The 27,891-nt window shown below is 40.2% G+C and overlaps 1 protein-coding gene across 1 annotated transcript in view; it reads right to left on the bottom strand.

Annotated features, from left to right (window-relative positions):
- LOC137272621 (gamma-aminobutyric acid receptor subunit alpha-3-like) overlaps nucleotides 1-27,891 on the bottom strand; it is a 100,063-nt gene that overhangs the window by 24,109 nt on the left and 48,063 nt on the right. Inside the window, exons 2-3 of the mRNA XM_067805015.1 lie at nucleotides 22,695-22,795; nucleotides 1,178-1,245 (exon numbers count right to left, since the gene is read on the bottom strand). Of these exons, the coding sequence (XP_067661116.1) occupies nucleotides 1,178-1,245; nucleotides 22,695-22,795 (169 nt within the window). The remainder of the gene's footprint in view (nucleotides 1-1,177; nucleotides 1,246-22,694; nucleotides 22,796-27,891) is intronic.

The following is a 27,891-nucleotide window of genomic DNA, read 5'->3' as shown; positions in this document are numbered from 1 at the left end:
AATGGTCGCAGCCTTAACAGGCAATAACAATATTTTATCCGTAATCTGATATTGGGTTGTCAAATTATGTTTTGACCTCGGACGACCTTGTCTATTGGGGTGATTGATAGTGATGTCGATTTCTGTAATATATCACCGCAATTGACAAGCATCAAGAAGCTTCTGGTGCTAACTTATTACATAGGAACTACTACGATAATGTTAACGTATAATATCAGACCTAATTGATGGGCGATTCAGGCTTTGATCTTGATTCTATAAGACTGAATTATATCTCGATGACCTCCTTGTGAAAGTAGAATTACATTTCGAACTCTGCAGCTTTGAGAACATTGTACATATAAGATTAACCTGTATTGCACCCATAATGATTAATTGTTGTTATTAACACCAATTAAAGAGAAATTACATTATCGTTTTCCTGTTACACTCATGCCAGGCTTTCAGGATGCCATTCACGACGTATAAGGCGTCGTCAATCTTTAGAGACTCTTAAGGATTTTATATTATAAAGGATTATTTTTTCCCAGTATTTGGGAAACGGGGCTTGACCATAAACCGATGGACGTGAACAGATGATCATATGATGACCATTTGGTGATCACATACGATGGACATATCTACGGACAGGCGACTTAACATGGACTCAACATTACATATGCATGTTCGTTCATTGTTCATGCTGTCACCCTCTGGTTTGCCAACACAGACATTGTTGGCTACCATGACACATTGACAGCTGCTCTTTTGCCATCATATCAATTACTTTACACACACGTGTGTATTACGAAAGACCCAGCATCATGTATGTTACAGCACATTTACATAAATCATTAATAAATCATGATTATAACCTCCATGAATAACTCAAAATATTCGATAATCATACACAATCAAATGAAGTATACGTATACTCCCATATACATGTATAATAGTTATTCTGTAGTGATGTACTCCACTTTTTGCAATACCCAAGCACCATCACGGTGGGGAACACCACGAATGGGCTTCACACACGTGAGAACTCGAACCCGAGTCTTCGGCGTGACGAGCGAACGTTTTTACCACATGACTACCCCACCCCCTATAGAGTAACACAAAAGCTCGAAACGCTGCAAGTGAAACGACTTTTCCGACAGCAGTGTATATAAACCAACATGGCTTTATAAAGTCTCACCATTTCCATTTCGGAGATCTTTCCAAAGCTTCTTATAGATACGTGGGTCTCGATAAGTACAGGCTCATCTGAAATATGAAAGCAAGAGTCAAACTAGCTGTCTAAATAATTATCAAGCATATCTTGTTTCATGAAATTTGATCTGATTAAGACCGACACGTTCAAGTGGTATTTGTCGAAGAGCAAAATGCCATGCTGAATATTCGATCTGCAAATGCTCCTTAAAGTTGAGGTAAATAATTGATCAGTGTTATAACGTGAACAAATTCAGCCTCGACTATTCCAAAGCCACATTTTTTCTTCGAAACACCCTGTTCTTTGACACAGGGATGCTAGAAGAAAATACAGACGCACACAGAGGAGAATTTCTTGTCACTCAAGGCAGTTTTACATGACGCTAAAGAGCCCCAGGTGCCTTAAATCACCATCAGAGTGTCATTAGAAAGTATATAGTTCTTTACTTTTTTACAGTTCCATGGTTCATTTTTAAGACTATGATTTTGAAAAAAAAAACTCATTCTGACATAACATTGGCTGACGCTGTCACGGATCTCTCTTAGGTGGGAGTATTGACGTGGCTGGGATTCAGTGAACATTTAAGTGGGATTTAACTCGTTGTGTCTACCACATTGGAAACGCTGCAGTTTTAGACTGCTTGAGAATGTCAGACTGAAGTATTAAAGCACGAGGATAGATTGTACTTAAACTTGCCTGAAACCATTATCTGATAAAATGTCAGATCACACTTTTAAGTTCAAGGTTTCCTATATTTCGAAAATAACAAAAATAACCTCATCGACTGGCATACTGAAGTTGGAGGACTAAGAAAAGATAGGGCTCAGGGATGAGCAATTTTCTGCTACAAATGGGAGCGCCATTTTAACCGTTAGCAACCAACACCGAAACGTTTGTCCAAATTGTAATGCAGCAGTTGGTAATCCATATATTTTATCCTTAACATTACACAAGTGAATACATTCAGTGACATATGTGAACATGTGTGTTACGTTTATTAAAGTTCGCAGAGCAGAGTTGCGTCTCTTGAAGCCCATCATCGCGGGTTCGTATCCTGGTCTTCTCTGTGTTTTGTCCATGACAGAAGAGGAATGCCTCTCAAACCTGCCTACTCACCCACTTGTCTTGATTGCACAAACATTGCAGTCGTTGGGTTAAATCGTTCATTCTAACTCTTTAAGACCAAATCAATATGGTTTATCTGTACCGATTTATGGTGCACAACACTAAAACGGAAGGAAAAGTACATTCATACTCACTCAGATTCGCACGTTATATCAAAACGTAATTCGTACGCCGTTATTCTACCTAAATCTAATTACATTTGTAAAAGATACAGTTTGTACTCTTAGTGCATTTTTAATCAAATTCGTGCGTCTTTCGCAACAGTACAAGAAGCCACAACCAGATCCACGACTCATGTAAATAGAGAGTAGGTTAGACTGGTGCAAAATATCATGTCCCAAAGTCATACAAGTAAGTGCTTCCTCTTTGGCATAAACAACACTACAAAACCAATTCCTGAATAAGTAATACATTGAACGTGCTCTTTGATTGCATTGGCGTCACACTGACACAACCTTGACGTTTCCGTGTCATTAGAAGTGTCACGCCTACCACTCTGAGATAATTCATCACCATGTTTAAAACCCCATCAGCGTCTCCGGCAGTCTAGACGCTGGGACAAGGCTCCACTGAGCCATGTGGCCATCCAAAGTGACCGCTACTGTGATACCCCTAATAACATTACTTTACATTTGTTTTATGTGAGGGAAAGGTGACGCAAAGTGCAAACGGCCTACACTAAACCAAAGGATAATTAATCTCGACAAAGTCGACCTTCCACAATAGCTCTTATCTACGGACAGGCGATCTTATCGCTTTGTTTATATCACTTTGATCCTGACCTACGAATAAACATTGTACAGTTGCATCAAAAAGCTGTAATTTACGTTTCTGTATTTCAAACAGTGTGATGGAACTTTCCTCTTAAGTCTTTGAACCTAACGGTTGTAAGATCGATGCAGTATCTTTGATTTTATACAAGACACAATAAACTAGGCTGGGTACAAGCAATAACGACAGTTTATCAGATTCCTTATGAACGTAATTCTGATTTCGTTAAAACAAAGTATATCATTGTCACGAACTGCTTCTCTTGTGAAAATTAAGGGATTCGTTGCTGTAATACAGTTTGCACGGTCAATAAAGCCAACCTTGGACTACAGTTGAGGTGAAAGTAAACTTTGTATACAATGAAAGATATACGCTGGCTTTGGTCTTCGTCAAGATAAAACACGGCATGGTGTATCAAGCGGGTGCTTTTCGCACATTACCTTAATGAAAAGCATTTCCCAGAATAGCATAGTGTAAATCGTAGCGTGGACACGCAAGGCGGACAAAACAGTCTCCGATAAGACTGGGTGTGACGCTGGCTGGCGTTGGCGCTGCCTGATCACAGTCTATACATGTATGTAATTAGGAGCGTCAAGCCACGGGAATTGTTCAACTCGCATCTCTCACAGCAGAATTATAGGACGTTTAACCCGGGAACGACATATCAGATAGGTGCGTTAACAAGAGACAGTAAGAGTGAGTGAGTTAGTTTAGTTTTATGCCGCTTTTAGCAATATTCCAGCAATATGACGACTGGGGACACCAGAAAATGGCCTTCACATATTGTACCCAAGTGGAGAATCGAACACGGGTCTTCGGCGTGACGAGTGAACGCTTTAACCACTGGGCTACCCCACCGCCCCGGGACAGTGAAAGGGTAACAGGGTGGTGGTTCGCTGTGTTTTTGTTTCACGCAACTGTCAACTTCTTATAGCCATTCGGGATGACTGCAAGTGAAAATGTTTCTCGGGCATCGGCGCGTCACTGTCATTTGTGCGCGTAACAATTTGTTATTGCCATTTGAAAAAAAAAAATACTTCTGACTTTACCGCGTCGTGATCATCCATTTGTGACAGTCGTCTATAATAATGGGTATTTGTAAGAACGAGTGTGATTGAATCTACAACTCATGTACTCATTGGTGTATAATTTTGTTATTCAGGTCGTTGTGTTAGTTCAGTTCATGGACCTAAGAGCCAGCTGCAGATGTCCATATCCCACATTACTAGCGCCGCAATAAATCTCTGAAATCTGCACAAGTGTTCGTCGTCATTGAACTACAATATACGAGTACCTCTGTTTCCCTTCCTACCAGACAACGAAAGCTGAATAAGGCTGAACCATTTATCAGTTTCCTCATTAGCTCAATAGGGTATGTCGATATAAGTGCTTAGACATATATTTAATTGATGAACTTCTTAGTGATATGCTGAAATGTTTCAGACGTGATGAACCACTTAGTGATATGCTGAAATGTTTCAGACGTCTGAGTCATCCTGTTATTAACTGATACATTATAACTACAGTTTCTAAAATGTCGATGAAAGAGGACATAGGCAGAGGGTGTCTAACTACATATACATGCATATTTAACGGTGAAACAAGAACATTCCTTTATAATTCATTGTTGACACGTACTGTAATATTTCAGATGGAGCATTAATATTGTAAGAAATATTAATTTCATAACAACTAATTCTCTCTTCCCTGCAGAGTGAGGCATCAAAACAGTCAGTATGGTTTCGCGAGATTCCAGCACAAAGGGGACACAAGAAATGGTGTCATCATTGCACATATGTGGGGAATTGAACCAGGGTCTTCGGCGTTTTAAGCAAACGCTTTAATCACAAGGCTACCCAGCGCTACAAGACTCTTAACAAAACACGTTCACAGAACTTCTATAAAAACAAACGCTATGTAAGTGAGCTTTTTAGAGGACATGGCACATCACTAAAAATAGAAATATACTATTTAAAAATTGTCATAAATCAAAGTATTATTTTGACAGTGCATTTCAGCGAGAAGCATTTTCCCGCGTCAGCAGACTTTGACAACGCAAAGTAGGTTTGCATAGAATAGTATTGTTCGTGGCAGTACCAGGAGAAAAAAACCTGAAATCTTTGAGTACATAAGTGGTTTTCCTGTGTGGAAGCCTGCAAAGGCAATTCATCCCGGCGTCACATTTGGTTTCCTGTAGCAAGAAATATAACCACTTAACTCAGAAATTGCATTCTCTTGGCTCCAATAGTGTAGATAAACGGCTGTGTTCCGTGGGTCAGAGGCAGTGACTAGCACCGTGTAAATATCCCGCACTCTGATCGATGGGACAAGAGTGTTGATAGCATGCTACTCGATAATGTGTATGTTTCACAAAAGCCCCAGACTTGCTCATTGCAGCCTTCTCCGATTCGCCTGTGAGATTGCTGTCAGACCTGACAGGGCTATGTTTGTTATTGCCAGGAGTGTAATGTCCATTTCACTCGGTCCGATGACAAATGAAAGCAGGAGTGACATATATCAGAGACTGGTCAAGAACACTTAATGACAAGCGTCTTGTAAGATGTATATATGTACACTCTGATTTCCGGGGTTATATTGGTAAAAGTTTGTTTTAGGTAATTACGATGATGTCTATTTAGGGTTTGCGATAACAAACGAAATTAATGGTATTTTATATAAAGGACCTGCCCAAAATATTTAATATCAATGAAATTTTCTCTATGATCACTGTTTCAGCCTTATGGATGTCGATTTCAGTTTGTTCGATAAGACATGAAATATACATGAACATCAAAGACACCATGATATGCGAGTCTATGCGCATTATAATTAATGTTTGTTTTGTGCATTTATGGCTGTCCATTTCAGTGCGTTTATTGTGTGCATGATATCCCTATTAATTGAATGTAGCCCCCGGTGTCTGTATCCTAATACAACATGCATTAGTTTTCCTGTGCATAGTTGTATGCTTTTTGGGTTATGTACCTCATACGCCTGGCATAATTGTATGTATATTTTATCTGCATTCATAAATTCCAAATACTGATAACAATAACATATTATCTATTTTTTCTTCTCATCTAATCACATGGCCCAGAGGTGGTTAATGACAAGCCTGTTTACAATTACTTCTGATACATGTTGCTTTCGTATGCCCGAATTGCCCAAGCAGTATTGAATGAACTGCTTTTTTGACGAACCTTCTTGTCAATGAACTTAATACACATAATGTTTTCAACGTTGAAATCAGCATTACAGATTACGCTATGATAGACTTGAATGTACAGAATATAACCATATGGAGATTAACAGAGAACTAATACCTATTTCATACGAATTTCCAATTGCATTTCTCACATTGTCCATATTACGTCGATTGATAGACCATCGAGATATTAACAGCCTCACTTCACAGTCTGGCTTGACGTATTAATCACAAATTCCAGACAACGTTATCAGTACAACAACGCATGATAAGTGTGCAATTGGATCTACAAAATATGACCAATTAAGTCATTTGCATTTATTTTGCTCTATATATACATACACACAATCTGATAGGAAAGCAACTAGACTGATTTACCTTAAGGACGCCTCATCTGAGAGGCAGAGATTACGATCTTTATACGGAACCGTTATAAGCCATCATGGAATGTCTGCCCATACTTCATATGGCTCCCTTGTAAACGTATACTTTTTTCAGTGAGAGTAATAAATCTTTCTTGACTGAAATGTACATACACGCCTGAAATCCATTTCATCATCAATTTCACATATACTCCTTTGATATCGACAAATACGCCATTAAGGTTTAACATTTGCTCTGAAGGACAATAATTCAATTTAGAGACTGGTAACCTTTTCAAAAAAGTCTGCTTATCTGATGGCGTGCTGTTTCAACATAAACAGTTCCCTTCCCCGTTTCTACTCGATCTGTGACCATCCCAACAGATTGATCGCTGAATAATAAAATGGGAAGAGAAAAATCGAATGAAAATAAAAGACAGTGGTGAATAATGAGATTGTCGAGATTTTCATTACTTGCTATATGCTGTGGCGGATGAGAGTTTAATTGCACTTCTTTTCCAGACTTTAGTTTCACCCCAAAGTTCACACTTTGGTTGGGTCAGGATAACTTGTAAGTCAGATGATGCCTCCTTAAGTTTTGAGAAAAATAATGAACGCGAAACGGAGAAACGTTTCATCGATCATCATATTTTTAATATTATTCGGACTTTGATCCCATTTTGATAATAACACATATCATAAATAATCTGATTAATTACGTCATAATGGCTATAATTGTTTGTAATAACTATTTTCTTAAAATCATTGCTGATCAAGAATGATTTCGGGAATAGATAAAACATCAGAGAACATATTTCTCAAATTGACTTTTGAAAAGGACTCATGGGTCTGTGCTATAATCACAATCACTAAGCAATTGATAGCCTCGCAAATTGAACTGATTTAATTTTTAATGCATGCATAAGTTGTGTGTCTTTCTCTATTATTTACGGATCATAATATGTGGCTTTTTCCAATTAATTCAAATAGACAATATTGTCCAGATGTCGTTTATTAAGGGTTGTCAGCTCTCATTGAAAAGCAAACTGTTTTACGATTCTTGTTTCATATTCTAGAAATAACCCTTCGAATTCATTTGCCAAACAATTGGGCAGCATACTGATCGCCCCAAGGACATAATCACTGACCCCTCACCACATATCACAGAGACAGTCAAACTGTACGTTGAAACACTGTCTTGGAAACTTTTGCAAGCGTGTGTTAATCTCAAACACATCAATGATTGTGGATCCCCCATGAACGATCATATGGCTTTCGTTTATCGTTTATCACGAGCAGTTGACAGGCATGCGACTATATACAACTCGTCATAAGTACCGCATCACATTTTAAAGTTAAATTTGAAAATATATTTTTCTTTTTTAATTTTTGTTTTTTTTTTACATGTACACATACCACACCATCTGTGAATGTAATATCACAAACACACCCTTCTCCAACCTACACGTGCGCTGAGCATGGTTGTTCAGGGGGTCGATTTGTTGAAAGTGCAATATGCACATAGTCTCATTTTGAATATGTTATGCTGACAGGCATAGCTAAAATCTGATTAATGAAGCTTCGTTGTGATCAACCAGTGAAATCTCCAAGCGCCCAGTGCCCCTGAACCAGAGATGGCAAATTACTGGTATACACCAGACTGGTATGTCATGTCATGCCATTGGAGCACAACTGAACATTAATCACACAACTGAACATTAATCACACTGTCATCAACAAGCTGACACGTTAGCATGCTGCTTCCGGTCAAGTCGAGGATGGACGTCCCGGAAAAAAAACAATGACTGGGAAGATCGCAGTCTAAGTAAATTTAAAACTTATCCTCAGTACTTTTCGTTACACTCCACTACTGAGTCTAACAAAACTTTATGGGAGGTTGCGACAGGTAACCTTTGTGATTGACCAATCAGAACACAGCTTACCAAATCGCGAAAGTGGACATTAGCACATACCTTTTGAACTTTTTATTTAGAAAAGATTCGTACCCGAACGATTCCGAATGCTATTTAGCGTACGCTCGCTTCCGGGTGATGCACACGGCGCACTTACATCCACGACAACGGTGAGTAAACAGTCGCTGAAAATAGTGTTTCTGGCAATATTCAAGGATGTTATCTTGCGGAAATTGTAATTGTAACCATGTCAACAGAAACCCCAAAGCGTATATACTGCAGGTCAAATAACTGTGTTACATGCGGATTTCTATTTGTGGAGAGATCTGTGTCAGTGACCTGAATGTTTTGAATGTCCCTCCGATCCCTAAATAGAAGCCATTGTCTGATTGGTTAAATCTATTTAACCGTCTCGCGTTTGATTGGACGGTCATTGGTCGCTTAAAGGTTACCTGACGCGACCTTATACTATAGGGTTTGTTAAACTCAGTGCGTGGAGTGTAACGAAATACACTGAGACTAAGTTTACTTAGACTGGGGAAGATCGTGCTCTCGTACGCCGAACAGACGAAGCCAAAAGTGGGCTTGTACACACATGCGACATGGTTGGCATCCATACAACAGAGTGTCCATCAACTTCATCAGACGACGCCTAAATTCTGCAGGGTTGAGAAGACCAACCACACGTCCACTCCTCGCAAACCACCACCGCCATGTCCAGTTAGCCTTGTGCCAAGCATGTGCTCCCTGAAACCTGGGGACATGGAGAAGGATCCACAGATTCGCTGAAGGCAGATTTCTGCTGCATTATACAGACAGGAAGGCGCAGGTTTAGAAGCAGATATGCACAGCATATGATAAGAGGAACATTCAAGCTGATGTTCAGTTTGGGGGTGGATCCGTCATAGTGTGGGGTTTTTGGTCCTATGACTATAAGAGTGACCTCGTCACCGTACCCTGGACAGTGAAAGAACCTGATGCTGGATGGTGCTGTTGTGCTTCATTTCGATAAACTTACTCTCGCCACACGTCCAATCTACATGGACGATAATGCCAGACCACATCGCGCTCGAGCTGATGTTCAGCACCTTCAACACAATGCCATTTAGACACTGAAAAGAAGTCTAGACATGAATCCTATTGACCATTTTGGAACGGAGGATGACGGCAAGGGATCCTCCAGTTCACAACCTTCAGGAACTGACACATGCATGAGCGGCAGAATATCCAGAGTCAGACATCTGGTGACCAGCATAAGACGTCGTGTAGAAAATATTATCCAAGTCCGAGTCAGTTACACCAGATACTGAGTTACCCAGTCATGCTGACCCTACTGAACAGTTTAGTTCCTCTCTTGTAACGACCCCGACAGCTATACTTATTTCGCCTTATTTTACGGTGATTTTAGTGAACTTTAATTTGCTATGATTAAACTCTCAACAATAGCTGTATTCAAATGATTAGTTTCCTTATATTTGGTCACGACCATAAATCTAATAAAGAAATGAATAAATCAAACCTTTAGCTATATCTTTGGAAAGAACTTTCAAATAATTTTCTTCCACTGACGTATTATTAAATACAATGATAATATTGATGACTCAAAATGTCACATTTAAACATTAACAACATTCATATCCGCATGTATCCTCTCGACCAGTCATATCATATTTCAGTTTTAATGTTGACATAGCCGTAACGCATATTATATTACATTACAACTGAGTGAAATAGGAATCGCGGTCCATTACAAAACCATGTTCAATTATGCACGTTCGTCAAAGTTCACGGATCGGCGAGAAGATCTATATGGATGTGTGTTTGTCTGCTAGAGCATCCGGTTATTGACAAGCCCTTTCACATTCGATAGTTTCTTCAAATCCCCTGTTGCTCGTTGTGTTTAGTTACAAGTGAAGATCTGTACGCCCGTGATAAACACGTCTAGGCTTTATGGCATATAGGCGGACCCCACTGTGACTTATCATAGAGATTTCATTTGCAGACAAGTTCTATTGTCTGAGCGCACAGGATAAATGCATCCTCGCAGATCTGGCAGCACGCGTTATCATCGTTTCTCACATTTATGTTGTCTTGAATATGATCTGAAATCAAATAAATGCGGCTGCGCCATTACTCTCTCATTGTATTCGACGGAACACATTCTAAAGTCCATGCTTTCCTGGGACGAAATCAACACTGTACAAACAGAGTTTCATGATGAGATGGTTTCTGTAAAGTTCATGGATTCAGACCACGAGTGCTTTATTCCCTAATCATGTAGTTCAATCACACATAAAGAAACGTTGTGTTGATGAATACACACCACATGGTAATATATCTGGTTCGAATGGTCTTCCGGACAAGAAAGTGAGATAAAAATGTCCAAACTTAAGTATATTTGTCCATTAACAAGGAACAGGGATATATATGAGAACTGAGTTTGAAGTCATCACATACCTAAATATGTGACACGTTTTCATGGATAACACCTTCTTTTTATTCTTTCTTTTTATACTTTGTTTTTGTTTTTGTATTGGTTGGGTGTCCCATGCCTGGTTTTACGCCGCACTCAGCCATATTCCAGCTATATGGTTGCGAACTGTAAATAATCGAGTATGCAGCAGACAGTGCGGAGAAAACATCATGACCATCGATCTGCACAGTTGGGATACGACATGTGTTAACCAAATCAGCAAGCCTGACCACCTGATCCCGTCGGTCGCTTCTAACGACTCGCTTTGGTCCTGAAGATGAATTCTGGTGTAAGGTGTCGAAAGCAGTCGGATGTAAGGTACTGTGACTCTAGAAGCAATGTGGGATTCCCATTTAAAAATAGAGGTACAGCGCTTAGATGAGACATATATTATATTTTCCATATTGATGTCATCATGACATCAATAACGCATACAGGGGCACGCGTGGCGCGGCAATTTGAACTCACCAGGAACCAATAGCTTCAATTATGGTTAGCTCGGTTCTTCGTCGCCTTACTTATCGGTTGCACCGCAGTGACAAGCGTCTAAGACCTGGATTACCTCGGGTCCCCTCAAACATTGGTCCTGCTGTGGAATATCATTAAAAACAGAAAACACAAGCAAACTCTAAGAAACTATGTAAAGAAGCATCAAGTTGCCTCCTCAGGAGTCTGAGATGGCACTGGCAGTAAGACGTTGTGTATGTCACAGAGGTCATAGGGGTGTGGTTATTGATATTATTCGGGTTAGTTGTGCCAGGGACGGCATAGATATCAGACACGTTATTTATGTCATTTACACTCAAGAACGTATCCATTCACTAGGGCACCTGAAAGGATCGGGTAGGGCTATTGCATGTCTTCACACAACTGACACAGCCTGACACAGCCTGACACAGCCTGGAACACCCTGGCACACCCAGGCAGACCCTGGTGCATACTCGCACACCGTATTCGTTGTACCCTTACAGCGGGATCAAGCAAAAATATAAAAAAACGAGCAATGTGGATGAAGTGAAATGGTGGTTAACATCACCCTCACGGCTGTTGCTCTTTTATCAATTGAGCAAAAGATTGAGTGAGGGGTTTAATGCCACATTTATTATTAAAAATAGGATATTTATATATACTGAGTAAAAAGGAAACTTCACAAAATGTACGTATTAAAAAAAATGAATAATTTTCCCCTGATAATACATCTATGTATCCGAAATGTATCTTTCGACTCTAGATAAAACCCACTCAAACCCATTCATTCGTCTTGCAAATGATGTTAGTGCAATATCAGGTTTTGCAAGTGCAGTTGATCACGTGATTCTCGCATCAAAGTTTTCAATGCATTGTTTGCACTGCCCTCACGAATTAGAAAAAAACAGTTTTAAACCACAGTTCTAACGGTACTTTAAATGCCACGATTGTCAAATGAGCAACGTGAACGTGTCGTTGGCGTTTCATCAACGTCAACGTCTGCAGTGGGCCCAACGTCACCTCCGATGGACCCAGAGAGACTCTATTCGAGTCGTCTTTAGTGATGAATCCAGGTTTACCCTCAGACATAGAGTCTGGAGACAACGTAATGAACGGTATGCCCAATGTTGTGTCAACAGATTCGGGGGGGAAGTTGCATGGTGTGGGGTGCTCATCCGCGGAAGCCTCACAGCCTCTGCTTACCGCGACCAGGTGATCACCCCTGAACCCGTTCCTTACATGGCGGCTCATGGCCCAGGTCTACAGTTCCAACATGATAATGCTCTTCCGCATACTGCGATGTTGACACGCCATTTCCTTCAAAATGCTGGAATCAACTTCATGGACTGGCCATCGAGGTTCCCTGACCTTAATCCAAGTTTGGGATGCACTTGGGAGGCGGCTTCGTGATCTTAGGAACCAACCTCAGAATTTGCAGGCACTTGGCGCTGCCTTGTAGGAGCAATGGCGCAGAATCCCCAACCACGTGTTCACAAGCATCATGCTGTCGATGAGGAGACGGTGTTTGGCAGTGGTGAGTGCCATACAGAATACTGAACTGTGAAATTTCGAATTTCTATTCTTATGACTTGACATTCTGTATACCCATGTTTTGGAACAGCGGTGTAGTCTAATGGAGCTGATTGTGGCGCTGTTAGTGTGTCGAGTACATCACACATATCTAAGCAATGAAATAATAACAATTTAATTATCTTACCTTCTTTTTTTTATAATGCCCTGAAGAAAGAATGATAAGTTTCTTTTTGGACTCAGTATATTTACATATCGAACATATCCACGCAACCACTGCTTGCTCAAGGCGCTGGTAATTGTCCCTCGATCTTTGGATGTCAATCTCAGTGGCACGTCGCATTATCAGCCTCAACTCCCTTGGGAGTATGCAACTCTTGCTGTCTGTAGGTGCACCGAGTTTACTGTGGCTTACTCATTCTAACGAGGTATCCAACCACAGCTGGGTGGCCTGGAACACAAGTTCACTGCACGTTACTGTACACGTAACTAGGTGTGTGCACATATTCATGTGTCTGGCCACTATCTGGTCATTTACGAACGGATTCGTGTGGCACAGGGTTGTGTACTGTACACTATGTATTGTGAAACGGAAAGAGTCTGTTGAGGCCACGTAGGCTCGATCCCCACACCCAAAGCTCCCTCAAGAATACTAGCCTGGCGCTTTAGCCAGCTCGTTCACAGCGCCTATATTTAATAATATCTCAAGCAATATCACGACTGGGAACACCAGAAACAGACACTGGTTAGCGTGGACTCAATCTGTCTTACAGTAACGAGTATTCAGTATGCAATAACGGCTTCTGCTGCACGTAGAACACATGTGGCCTTGTCGTTCAAGATGCAGCAGTTCATTGTGTGTGGTTGTCATTGTAGCGTCACTTACGTATGGGAAAAAGATTTCGAGTTACCCTGTACAATACATGGAAATTATCCATCTAGGTGAGTGTGTGAGTTTGATTTTACACCGCTATTAGCAATATTCTTGTGACAACAAGCATCTTCTTTGCTCGCATGGCGCAGTCACATTCAGAGTAGAAGTCTCTCTGAAACACCAGGAGGCCAACGATACAAACAAATAAGCTCAGATAGCAAAACATCACCATGACAAGAATTTACAGAATCTACAGAACCGATGTGGGCATCACTGATAACGCAATGCCTTGTAATTTGTACAAAATGAATCAAGCAAACTGCCGCAATTAGTTATGACTGCACTTAAACCTTAAACTTAATACCATAACTTTAGCAGTCAGATGCAAACTGAAAACCGAAAACTGGAAATCAAAACATTTAAACCTCCAATCTGGATTGTTCAATTACAGATATCCGGCTAGGAGCACGTTTGGGAAAATTAAATTGATAAGGCTGCAATAAATAATATTAGAAACAGGAAGCACGCTCTGTGTGAACGACAAAAAGATCTCTAAGTGGTTGCAAGGATGCCCTCACAAATGAAAGGATATTTATTTAATTCATTTGTCGCCATATTGTTCTCGTATATTAATTCAACGATAAATCATAGATGAAAGCTGTTCAGGAGCGTCTGTTAATCTAATCTGCAGAAGTACGGGTTACATTAACCGGTGATGTAATCTAGTGCAATGAATAAAATCTGTGAAAAGGCACTGAAATTTACTTAAACTCTTTCGTCGGAAAGGCATGCGTGCTAGTTTTAAGATCCCTTGGGGCTTTTTTCAGCCAATTCAATTACAGTCCAAGAGCCTAAGTAAAGAAGGGTTTAAATTTAATTTCGTTTTTTAACACAGAGCCAATAAAATAGGCTTTACACAATTTCAATAACTGTGACATTTTTTTTTCAAAATATAGTTGTCTTGATGCGATGTGTGGTTGATTGGTTTCTGCAAGTGGGTACACATCCATAATAATGACAACTGTTCCTTGTGAACTATTCGACATCAAAGCAGCATGTGAGTGTTAGTATTTTAGCATTGCAATTTCTGCTCTCGTGTTTAAGATTGTTCTATTCCACACATAGCACCTCATTTCCTTGGTGCGTCACAACTGTTGTCTACAGTTTATTAGATCGTATACAGAAGCGACAAAACCCTTTCATAAGAAATCTCTGCCAAAGCAGAGTCGATTTTACAGCTGTGATTATATCACGAGAATATCTTTGGTTCAGCATTACAGCTGTGTGATGTTGATTGTAAACAAATCTAGTCTGATCCAGTGACCCGCTGCGTTTATTTCGTCATCAGCAAGGGCCTAGAGTTTCGAAGCTCTCTTAGCGCTAAGATAGTTAGTTACAAGTTAATGTATGGCACTTACGACTGTTAATGTAATTGCCATCTTCAAGTGACTATCTTAGCGCTAAGAGAGCTTCGAAACTCTAGGCCCTGGTGCATGCAGCTATCAGTCATCAAAGCATGTGTTGTTTATGTTGTATCCCTAGAACTAATGCATTCGAGTCCCGAATTTTATGCTGGTTAGTTGGTTTGCCGGCCCCATCACTGTGACCGTAGTAAACGTCACATGCCTGCATTAATTCAGGGTTTTTTCCCTAGCTAACGCGTAGTCAGTCAACTGACCCGCACAGATGAATACGTGAGCATATTCTTCAGCTGCATCATAATACGGTGATCGCCAAACACAAAACACCTTTTTAAGCGTACGAGGTATGTTGTTGTGTTTGACGCCGCACTCAGCTATATTCCGGCTTTATAGCATAGGATTACGAGATATTTATATAACGCACATATTCAGACAGCTAGTCATGTTCAATACGTTGGTATTTTTCCCTCTGGATTATTGGGTGTCAGTCTCAAAGGCACATCATATTATCAATTTCAACTCCCTGGGGATCATAAAACTCTTGCAGTCACTAAATGCATCGACTTATTCAGGCGATCTCATCCTCATGAGGTACCCATTCACAGCGTGGTAGAAACATCGTCACAGTACTTTAGCCAAGGTCATTGCTCGCTGCTGTACCAGCAACCGGGTGTTTGCAGTATTCCTCTTGTCACCACTTTGTCATAAACGGATTTAAGAGTTCTTTTAAGTACCCGGGGCTGTGTATTGTACACTGGGTGTGACAACACTGAAAGAGTCCGCACAAAACGTTTTTACACCAGGTCACGGGTGTGCTCGATCCCCAAACCTCAAGTTCGCTGGATCGCTAGCCTGGCGCTTTAGTCAGCTCGCCCACCATGTCCCTAAATGGCGGCAGTCTGGAAATATTCAAATGTACGTCAGACAATCCAGTGATCAATAGCACGAACACCAATCTACACAATTGGGACAATGTAACCAAGTCCAAAGACTGGTCCGGATGAAATACATAAGGGAACTGTGACAGTTAGAAAGTTGGCCTCATCTCTTCTGCAATGCGGTCTTCTGGAAAGATTAATAATGCTGTCCTTCTGAATATTTACACCTTAAATGTGACACAAATGAGATAGACTCACCTTGTCACTGAGACGATTAGTCCAGATAGTTACAAATGTGGACGTGACTTAGGCTATTAGTACATTTCACATCATGACATAAAGTACACCTTCGTGTGGTGTTTGAGTCGCTACAGTTGACCGTAAACATGGCACCTGAATACAGAAATGCATTTCAATAGTTATTAAGGCGTTGGTATAATTGATCGCAGAGGATCACTAACGGATATTATAATGACAATCATGAGGCGCCTTCGTCGATTCTGCGCCTTTTGCCAATCAATATGGTGATTGTTTTGACATTGTTGTACGGGTTCCGTTGCACTTCGTGGCACGACCATATAACTTCTGTGAGATTTTCACGAACCGAACCACGTGATGTGTTTCACAACTTGGAATTCAGAATAAAATATCTTCAAAGGTTCTGATATTCAATATGGGAAGACAACAATCTTAATTAGTGTACCAGGGGCCTTTAAAAGATCAGTGAGGCTAAAACCGTCCTTTAGATGATTTTTTAAGCAATTTACATATTTTACAAGCTCCAAGAATGTGATCAGAATACTTCTGGCGCTGATATTCATAGGCAAGAACTATCGCGGCGTTGGCGTGGTTTGTTCAAACCCTTGCTCGAAGTTGTTTGAACAAGGTTACGGCGTTAAGACTCTAGCAAAGCTTTCAAAATGTTTAAAGTAGACATGATGCCGACATGTACATTTATGAAAGATCCCTATTTGACTGGTAGCATTTATTCCGTCTCTGACTTGCCTTTGAATATGTGAGATGTGCCATCGGTGGGACAGGATTACTTTTCTCAAACATCTGGCGTCATCGCTATTATATAGTAGTTAATAACAAGCTCATAACATCGTCAAAATCGCCCAATAACTTCTGTTTATAATTTCGTTCCTTTGCTATATTTTGAACTTCTCCCATAGGGCTAAATAGTAAAACTGTGTGGGAACTAGTATGTCATGCACTGCACACTCACCCACTCACTCACTCACTCACTCACTCACTCACTCGCTCGCTGTTTGTATTGAAATAACAATGAATGGATGGAGCGTAAGCCGTAAGAGATGACAGCCAAATAGGCCGTCAACAACGTGGTTGAATATCCTATTAAGACCCCCGATATCCCCCTCCTCCACTCCCCCGTCTAGGATTGTCAGAATGAGTGAAATTGCTATAAGAGAATGGTTGATAATGCTTCCAAGCATTGATTGTCAAGAGTGAATGTTGCTGACCACAGCAGCAGTCAACAATAGACAGTCAATATCACCCGGCTCATAAACATCCAAGTCTTCACCAGACAAATTATCATTTTGGCACACGAGTCATGCTGACACTTAATCAACAATAATGAGCATGGCCAATCCATCTACCTTAATTGCATCTTTAGACAAGATGCCCTTTTAATCATTTTATCCTACTCACCCTCACCTCACCTCACCTCACCCATCTTGACTCATTCACCTCACCTTGCCTCACCTCATCAATCCCATTTCATTCACCTGATCTTGCTTCACTTCACCCCATTCACTCGTCTCACCTCATCATCTCATTTCATTCTCCTAACCAGGAATTACCTCACCAATCTTATCTCATTCACCAGTCCCATCTCATTCTACTCACTTTCGCCTCAGTTCACCAATACCCACCTCACCTCATCTCACCTTACCTGATGTCACTTGTCTTACCTCACCCTACCTATTTTCCCCTCCTTCTTGCACCAGGCGTCATTCCAATGTGATATACATGGGAATTCATACACATATGTTCATCATATAGTGCAAAAAGAGATTTCGTATGATGTGAAAAGGTTTTGTCGCTTTCATTTACCTCAGTTGTCTTTTCATATATCAAAATATGACTAGCCGTTGTTTTAAACGCTCCTCCCCCAAAAAACTAGATACACTGATGGACACTACATACCAGAATCTTGCTGGATACAATTTTCTTGAATCACCACACCTTCTGCTACTGTGATCATGTCTACAAAAAGCAGAATCCATTTCAAACCGCTAATATGACTTTAAATGTTAACAACAAATGCACGACCATGTCAGGATGAGAAAAATCAGTATTTTCCATTTACTTGACGAAGACACACACTCTACTAATGCAGTCTCTTTGATGGAGAAGACGGTTTGTGAGCATCAACCAGTTCTCCAAACGGCACTTGATCTCAAGTTAACGAATGCGGTAAGGTCGTTTCGAGAAGAAAAAAAACACGTCCCTGCATTCAGCAGATTGAAAGTTTTTTATCAAAGAACCTGAAGACGTTATTTTCTAGTCTCGCCTAACAACTTGCAAACAGCTTCCGTGAGGTTTCACGGAATAAAATTTGTTTGGCCAAAAGCAAACTTCATAAAAAAATTAACCCTTCAAAAGGAAGAGGGAGGGGAGAAAGACAGATTCGATCGCTGTGTTTTCATCCTTGCAGGTATGTTTCTAACACATTAGACCACAAAGGCGATGAATAAAAAAATCTGCGGTAATTGTCAATTCAGTCCACCTTGGGGTTATTAGTGTCCAATTACTCGACAGCCCCAACAAACTTCTGCCAAACAGTATGCTGAGGTTTAAAAATTAGGAGCCATGAATCGACCAACCCTACGGGTACAAGACGGTGAATAAATCAAGAGACGAGGGTCATTCCCAACCACGTAACGTCATAAATCCAGGTCCACCTTGGAACAAACTGGACAATCTCTGGTCAAACAGCCTTTGATTTGGACGAGTGTATGTCAGCAGTAGTTAGCGCTTGGGAATTCTATTACACAGAAATACTCGCTGGGAGTTATTGATGAGCCGTTATTCCTTTTCATGGTAAGCATAGATCAGCGAATCCGTGGTCGCTTTTCGCCAGGGGTTACGTCTCGATCACATTGAGTCCATCAATAGAAGTCCTAAGCATCTCTCAATGCTTTTTTCCTACGGTTGTTTGCTTTTGAAAATTCCATTGATTTTGAACGCATTGGCTGTGGTTATGTTTGTCGAGAATGAAGAGTCTCATTTGGTAACAATCTCTCTCCCATTTTTGTTTGGTTTTCCGTAATGGAGCACAGGAATAGCTCTTTACTTCGCAGAAAATTACTACTCTCAAAACCCAATTCTAACTTGATCAAACAGTAAACGATGCCACAAGATTTCACAAAATTCAAAGCTTAATTTAGACTTTTTCGACTATTTGAAAAGGGTACTGGTACCCATTATCAACAGAATTGCGAAGTTATACAGTCCTATATCCTATTACTCAAACACCACACATGCTGGTTAAAGAGTTACATCCTTATCAGGTCTGCACACATCACTGAATAATGAAGCTCAGTTAGCCAATAATGACTGTGAACATCTCTCAAGGCATTCATCGCCAAAGGATCCTGCTCTGGGAGTTTGACAACCAATCAAATTGGAAGAAATGCTAAGCACTAAATTGTCATGAGATAATTGACGATTTCATCGGGACTTGTATAAATGCTTTGCCGACTGGAATGTATATTGTGGGCAAACTTTGAATCAAAATTGCATGAAATTTTAAATGTCCTAATTACAGGACTTGAGGAGGACGGGATTCAATAATATAGCGTTATATTGTTATGTCATTTAACTCTACTGTACTGAATGCTAGCTAATAAACATTTACCGTAAAATACGTCAAAAAAGGTTAACCTTAACTACATCGAAAATCGAAATGAACTGTGAGGGAAGTAGATTTTGGTTCAAAAGATTGTATTATAAATTGAAATAAGTGACAGAAATACGAATTTTTGTAAACCGGTCCAATTTAACAGATCATAACATGTTCGGACTAACGATTGTTCTTTATCGCAGTAAACAATCAGGCAGCGGGTTCTTCGGTGAAACGAGTTTTGGCGAACTCTTCGTACAATCACTGTATTTTTAGTGGTCAGTTCACATTATTTTCACTACGGTTTTACCGTTAACGCCTTTATGGTATTTATTGGCCGATAACTGAGACTGGGTATTCTCTGGCGTTGGCGGTTAATATTTCATTGTGGACAACGTGTCTGAGTCAGACGTATTGTTATTATCAACGCGACGATTCAGACTACAGTTAATACAGATATATGGCATATCATGGTCCTCTTGAGCCATTCCCAGCGGAATTACACAATTCAGTATGGTGACATCTATAAAATATTTGTTTGCGCTCTATACCATCGATGGAGTAAATATCTGTTCTTCATAAGATCACCATAAATCACTATGTCGCGTCCGTATTATTCTTTTCATAGCAATTTCCGAAGACATTCCCAAACCTAAAAGTCACCGTTTGCCCTTTCATAGTGTGGACACGTATAGTTTCACAATAATCCACACATACTTCGAGCTGCCATTTGTGCCAGACCCCTTGAAGGGGCGGTCAGTAGGACAGCAGTCGAATATGACTCTTAAGTATAAAGTGGGCAATTCCTTGGGGCTTTTTGTGTTTACAGAGGATCATTAAAATTGACCAGCCATTCCCTATACACTCTACTAGATGTGCCTATAATGGAATTATCCTATATATAAAACATATTATATTGTCAAGCTGGGACATGGATAATCTATTGAGGGATGCCAAAATGTCAGATCTAAACCCTCTTGTCCAGTAGCGGTGGTAGGATTGGAATTAATTTTAAATATTTCATAGCTTTGGGCTTCGTTTGCCTTACACTGGGAAGCCCTTGTGCTTTGATACACGATACTACCGTTCTCAAACACTGTATATTCATCTGTCAATGACTCAGTGCCTTGAAGCTCGGAAGGAACGTATGGATAAATATCTGTAAATTGGCCTTAGATGCTACAATACTGATCCAAGGTGTATAATACACACATCCCTCGATGTCGTACAATCAATAAAATGCACTGACATAACATGTGAATATGAATTCCAGCCAGTCTCCAATATCCGCTGATACAGTTTCCATTGGACATAAATGGCTCAATAGCGATACAAATATAACCAATAGATCAAATGAAATCAGTAATGACACGATGAAGAGTTGGTTCAGTCCTATCGTCGCACCCGCCACTCATTGAGATAGCATGGCAGCAATATGACTGCATCACATAAACTTGCTAGAGGCAGAGAGATAGCAGTACATTTATATTACTAAAAGGTTTGAAGTACGATGGTCATAGTAAACTTTTATTGCCTACAATCCTTGAGGTATGCTTGTTCCAGTAAGCTTGTATTACCTACAAACCTTGAAGTATGCTGGTTGCAGTAAGCTTGTATTGCCTACAAACCTTGAGGTATGCTGGTTGCAGTAAGCTTGTATTGCCTACAAACCTTGAGGTATGCTGGTTGCAGTAAGCTTGTATTACCTACAAACCTTGAGGTATGCTGGTTGCAGTAAGCTTGTATTGCCTACAAACCTTGAGGTATGCTGGTTGCAGTAAGCTTGTATTACCTACAACCCTTGAAGTATGCTGGTTGCAGTAAGCTTGTATTGCCTACAAACCTTGAGGTATGCTGGTTGCAGTAAGCTTGTATTGCCTACAAATCCTGAGGTATGCTAGTTGCAGTAAGCTTGTATTACCTACAAACCTTGAGGTATGCTGGTTACAGTAAGCTTGTACTACGTAAAAACCGTTAGGTAGCATGGTAGCAGTAAGTTTGTATTGCGTAAAACCTTGAGGTAGCATCTTAGCAGTAAGATTGTATTGCACACACCCTTCAGGTACTGTAGAGGCTGTAAGCTTGCATTACATAAACACCTTGAGGTAGTGTAGAGGCAGTAAGCTTGTATTATGCATAAACCTTCAAGCAGCGTAATACCAGTAAACTTCTATTGCGTCTGAGCCTTGAAGTAGCATGGTGGCAGTAAGCTAGTATTACGTGAAAACCCTGAGGTAACGTGGTAGCAGTAAGTTTGAATTACGCATAAACCTTGAGCTAGTTTAGTAGCTGTAAGCTTGTATTGCGTGAAAACCTCGAGGTAGCATGGGATCAGTAAGCGTGTATTACATATAAATCTTGAGGTAGTGTGGTAGCAGTTAGCTTCTATTACGTATAAACCTTGAGGTAGTGTAGTAGCAGTAGGCTTGTAATAGGTAAAAAAAAGCCCTTGCAGTAGAGAGGTATTAGTAAGCTTGAGTTACGTGAGCTACAACATACAATCACTAACGTTATACATTATAGTCACGAGTCCATGCTATTTCTTGCATTATTTTGAGGAGTGTCCAGTAAAGTACCGGTGTATAAGGACTTCGGGAAACACACTACTTACCTCCAAGACCTGGGCGAACGTCTTTGTTGTAATTATCTAGAAGCTTGTCCAGTACTGCCGATACCTCATCCGTCAGAGAAGAATATGCCCCCAAAACATATCTGAAATTGTAATGCGGAAGAATGAATTTGTTGGATCATCTAACAGTACCATATCAATCGATTTTTGTGTACCGTATTCTGGACTATAAAACGTGATATTTATTATATCATAAGATCCTACATATACACAAATATATGCAAATGTTTGTGCAATGAATGAAAAGAGACCATGTGAGGATAATGTCTGTGAACATTTTAGTGCTTTCTACAAAACCCTTCGAAAGTCAACGCATTTTAATCATATATGGATACTTTTCTACGCATATCTAAAATATTACATCGTCGGTTACTTATGATATACTGTGGTCATGATCTTCTAACTCGACGATAGGCACTGTCAGAGCAGGGTGCTCTCGTTTTTGCTTTCCAGTATCTTATATGATTCATTTTGGAAGATGTGTTGATCAGATTCTCTAACGCTGTTGCATATTTTATGTGACGGACGTACGAGAAGTCTGTCAGCTTTGGAGTTCAGAACTACTGTCAACTCCGGAAATAGGGAACCCCGTGGGGTCTGTTGTTTGTCACCTTGAAGGAAGTTATCCTCCCTCGAGATAACGTGAAATACAACTCACAAATTGGCGAAATGGAATTTTTCTTCCAGACTCTATACTCAAAGAAATACCACCTGTTACCTTTTTAGCTCTGCACTTTTCACTGTGTGTTGAATTGTCTTTTTATGTCAGCCGTTATCCCAGTTTTTTACTTTTTGAACTGACTGCGGCACTATAACATCAAAATATGCTAACTTTTGGAGACCATGCTTTCATTTACAGATTTGTACTTAATCCCTGTACATTGTGTTCTCTTATGATGTGATATTCCATCTTCTAACGATACGATTATTCCTAATATACGACTATGAGTTCTGTCACATCCTTAGTGTGGTACAAAACCTCACATGTATAATTCGTTCCTAAAACATATCCTGTATTGCCTGCATCTTACTGTATTTACACGAATTAGCGGACATTTCCCACTGGAAACACGTGTATAATTTCGTTCCTAAATATCCTGCATTGCCTGTATCCTACTGCATGTACACGAATTAGCGGACATTTCCGATTGGAAACTATAGCATTATCTCATCTCCTCTTTAAGACAAGGATATCCCGATGCTTACATTTATGTATGATTAATGTTTCAAAACTTGACATGTCGATAAGGACTTGCGTGGTCTTCTATCCATTCTGAGTAGTATATTAACTCAGTTTTCGATTTCATCAATTACCAGCATTTCGAAATATTCGAATTATCCGTACCGACGTGTTGTTGTGTCCCTGTGACGTGACGGTGATCGCTTCTTATAGATATATTGGTTGGTTTGTCTGGTTCAGATTCGATTGCTAAGTTTCCGTGACGCAGCTATCAGTCAGTGGCGGTACTCACCCATTCCCTCACTCACTGGTCCCACTACTCGTTTTATATTGTTAATATTATATTAATCACAGTAAACACTGAGAATTTAAGCATTAACCGTTTATCTGGCATCTTTAATTACTCTTTCCTTTCCCGTAAAGAAGTCATCGTGTCGGGTTTCAGCACCAAACATATAATGACAGTGCAAATAAAATGTGCACAGTGTTCACGCTCCATCCCAGCTGCTTTGCGACGAGCGTGAAGTGCAAGGGTGAAGTGCGTGAAGTGCATGTGCCACATAGGTCTGTATACAACTCTCACTTGTTATTCCTATGAACCGAAGAAACAACGTTCACGAGGTGAACACCGAATGCGCCCAGTGCAATTTTCTGCATTGGTTGTCATGAAAATAACTTTGAGAACTGATAATGGCATTCACAAGCACTCTTCCGCCTACGTACAAGTGCAGAAACAATTGAGAGACCTTTGCGATCCGGTGACATATATCACACGATCATATCTCGTTACCAGCTCTCTAACAAATTGGACCGCCACGGTTTATATAGTACATCCGCTTTGTACATAGAGTAGAACGATTGGAACTTGCACCAGGAAAGCAGTATGATTACAGCTCTTTGAGAATACGCAATGCATGATCAAAGGGTTCCTGGAAGTAACGGGACAATAGTACAGGATGCCAGCTCCCGCATCATTTGGGGATGTGCAATGATATACCATTACAAATTACTTCCGTCTATGGGATGTGATCAACTCCTGCATCCCTTCATAATTAGAGTCTAAACACAGGAAGAGCTAGAGCCGAGACTGCACTGTAAGGTGAAGTATGCTTGGATTAAAGTGGGATTGCGACTTATAAGTGGTATTAATTGAAGCAGCTACAAATGTGTTGCGATCTCACGCTACGGATGCAGACAATGCTATTCGGACGCAGGTGTCCCATCATTTGGCAAACTAGAAATTCCAACTACTTGAGCATTTTATTTTGTTACATTCAGAAGCTTGTTCCAGAAAAGGCAATCAGTCATAAAGTGCCGCATTTTCAGAAGAAAACATAGACAGCTTTTGGTTTGATTTGTGTTCAAACAAACCATGCCTTTCTGTCCGCCTTGTGTAAAAAAACATAATGGCTGTCATGACTGTTTTAATCGTGTTAAGAATTCAGGGCGCACCTTTCGTTACTATTATTCTAGGTGTTCAAATTGAACATGGTATAAATAATGGTTAATTATGAAAGAAATACACTATTCAAGGCCTCAGAAAAGATTTATGGTAGACTGGTAAAGGACGTTGTGATTTGTAATTATATGTTCCTATGTTTTAACAGATGAGTACTTGACATGGTTTTGCATGTATTTGTGACAGGTGCCACAGATCTGTACAATACATTCATTTGTGCGCAAATATTCTGTAGTCACATAGAATTCAATCTAAAAGTGATTTAGAAACACAGTCACACAATCTTCTCTGCAGTTTTGTAATCTCTGTAATGTTTGTTGAAGTGTGCTTATTTTTCTTCAGCATATCGTCACTAACCTGTGATATTAGTATAACATCAACGTTATTCATGAGTATATTCTGGTCTGAAGAAGTCATACTTCCTGAAGAATGATGCTATCTTTATGAATAAACAATTCTTTATTCTGAAAAGGGTGTCAAGCAAGTGATACATGAGAACTCACGCATAAGATCGGGCCTAAACACACCGACGCTTGAATATAATCAGTCCCTAATCATAATTAGTGAAGTTGTACCTGTTTTGCACAATGGTTACGTTTCACTGGACCACACTGGCAGTGTCCTGTCACTTTATGACTGAGTCTTGGTTATATACCTTACATGAATTTCTGTCTACGCCCTGACCACACAGACACTTACGTACTTTCGAATTCTCCCCACTGGGACCGGTAATACGCCGGACATATATGTAATAGGCAGTATTTATGACCCCATAATTAATTTCCAGCACTTGGGGGAGAAATATCTTGCAGACGGTCCGGTGCGAAATGACCTTGACCTTGACCTCGACCGTATTCCCTTTCTTCAACGGTGAGGGGGTCAACAACCACGTCACCAACACTTAATGTCGTCACTTTTCCTTTGCACTGGCGGGAACTGGGTGCCTTACACTGGGTTTATGATTATCACTCCGTGTCAGTTTTGACGTGATTACGGAGCTGACAATCGTGGTGTTAACAGGGTAAGGTTCAAATTCAGGGCAAATAAAGACAGATGCCTTGATATTTCCAGTGGCGTTCAAAATTTGTTGCAACGTGACTGCAAGCTTCCGCAACCACATGTAAATTATGTGCCCTGTCTGTGTGCGTGAACGCTGGTGTGTGTGCATGAGAGAGAGGGAGGGAGAGAGACTCATTAAATCAGTAAACCAAAATCAGTACCTAAAAGACGTTTCGTGTATAACGAGTCTTGTTTATATATCTGATAACCGCGTTCCCCCATTCCCCACTGTCAAGCTGCCTGATAAGAACAATGCAACGTATAGTTGTTTAATCGATATCACCTCTCAAAGGGCCTAACGTAACGCTCACTCTCACTCACTACAAAGCACAGGAAGGGAAGACGTAGCAACACTTCTGATTTATTCATCCTGTAACTAGGGAATAAATTCTACATGTACATATTTCCCTCATGGAAAGGATAGATGGAAAGCAGTACGATATTTCTGGTTCTCTCAATTGCAGTGTTAAATCCAACATATTCAATTCCGTGTGGGACATTACTTCGAGGGATTATTCCTTTGTAAATGCATGATGAAAGAAGTCGCAGGTTCTTCTCAAAAACGGAGTAGACAGGATATGATTGATGCCAGATAAAGATTTCCCTGCATGTGTCGTTTTGTTGTCAGAATGATGATAAATGCATATAGTCGAAAAAGATCATATAAATAAGGAATCGCAATAGAATATCATGAATAAATGCCAGTTTAGGAGAAAATGTTACAGCATTTTTTATCAAATGTATGTAATGTGTAGGTGGGGCAAGGATGTTCTTCGCACTGACCCGTGAGCGAAAGATGAACGAATGGAAACATGCCTACAAATTAGAAGGAGGGTTTGAAACTCATGAATTTGAAATTTCTTTTTTAATTTTGGGCGAAATGTAACGGATTTAATATTAGATGCAAATATAATGTTCAGCAATGTCAATTATATTGGAAAGACGAAAGTTATCCCCAAATATTTCACATTATATACATATAGAAAATGCTGAGCATGGCAGCCTGTGTAATTTCATTTCAACAGTGAGTGAGTTTGATTTTTTCGCCGCTTTTAGCAAATTCCAGTAATATCACGGCTGGGAACGCAAAAATGGGCTTCGCACATTGTACTCATGGGGGGAATCAAACCCGGGTCTTCGGCGTGACGAACGAACGCTGCAACCACTAGGCGCCCTCATTGGAGTAGCCATGATATGGTTGAAACATTAAGTGCGGAGTAAAACCCTAGAACCCGATTCCCCCTGCAGTTAAAGATAACTAACTTTGTAACATGGCACCATCACAATGGCATTATTTCTCCTTGTACTTGTAAATTGCAGACAAACCACCACATGACACCTTTATATTCTGAAACAACATTTATATCTGATGTTATTATCTTATTCAGCGTCAACGATTCAAATACTCTGAAAACCCCTACATTATTCCTTGTTCAGTTATGTCTGTCATTTAGATCAAGGTCAAGGTCAAGGTCAACGTA

This window comes from Haliotis asinina, chromosome 2 (genome assembly GCF_037392515.1).
Source record: "Haliotis asinina isolate JCU_RB_2024 chromosome 2, JCU_Hal_asi_v2, whole genome shotgun sequence".
NCBI classification, from domain to species: Eukaryota; Metazoa; Mollusca; class Gastropoda; order Lepetellida; family Haliotidae; genus Haliotis; species Haliotis asinina.
This window is presented reverse-complemented; position numbering and strand designations above follow the sequence as displayed.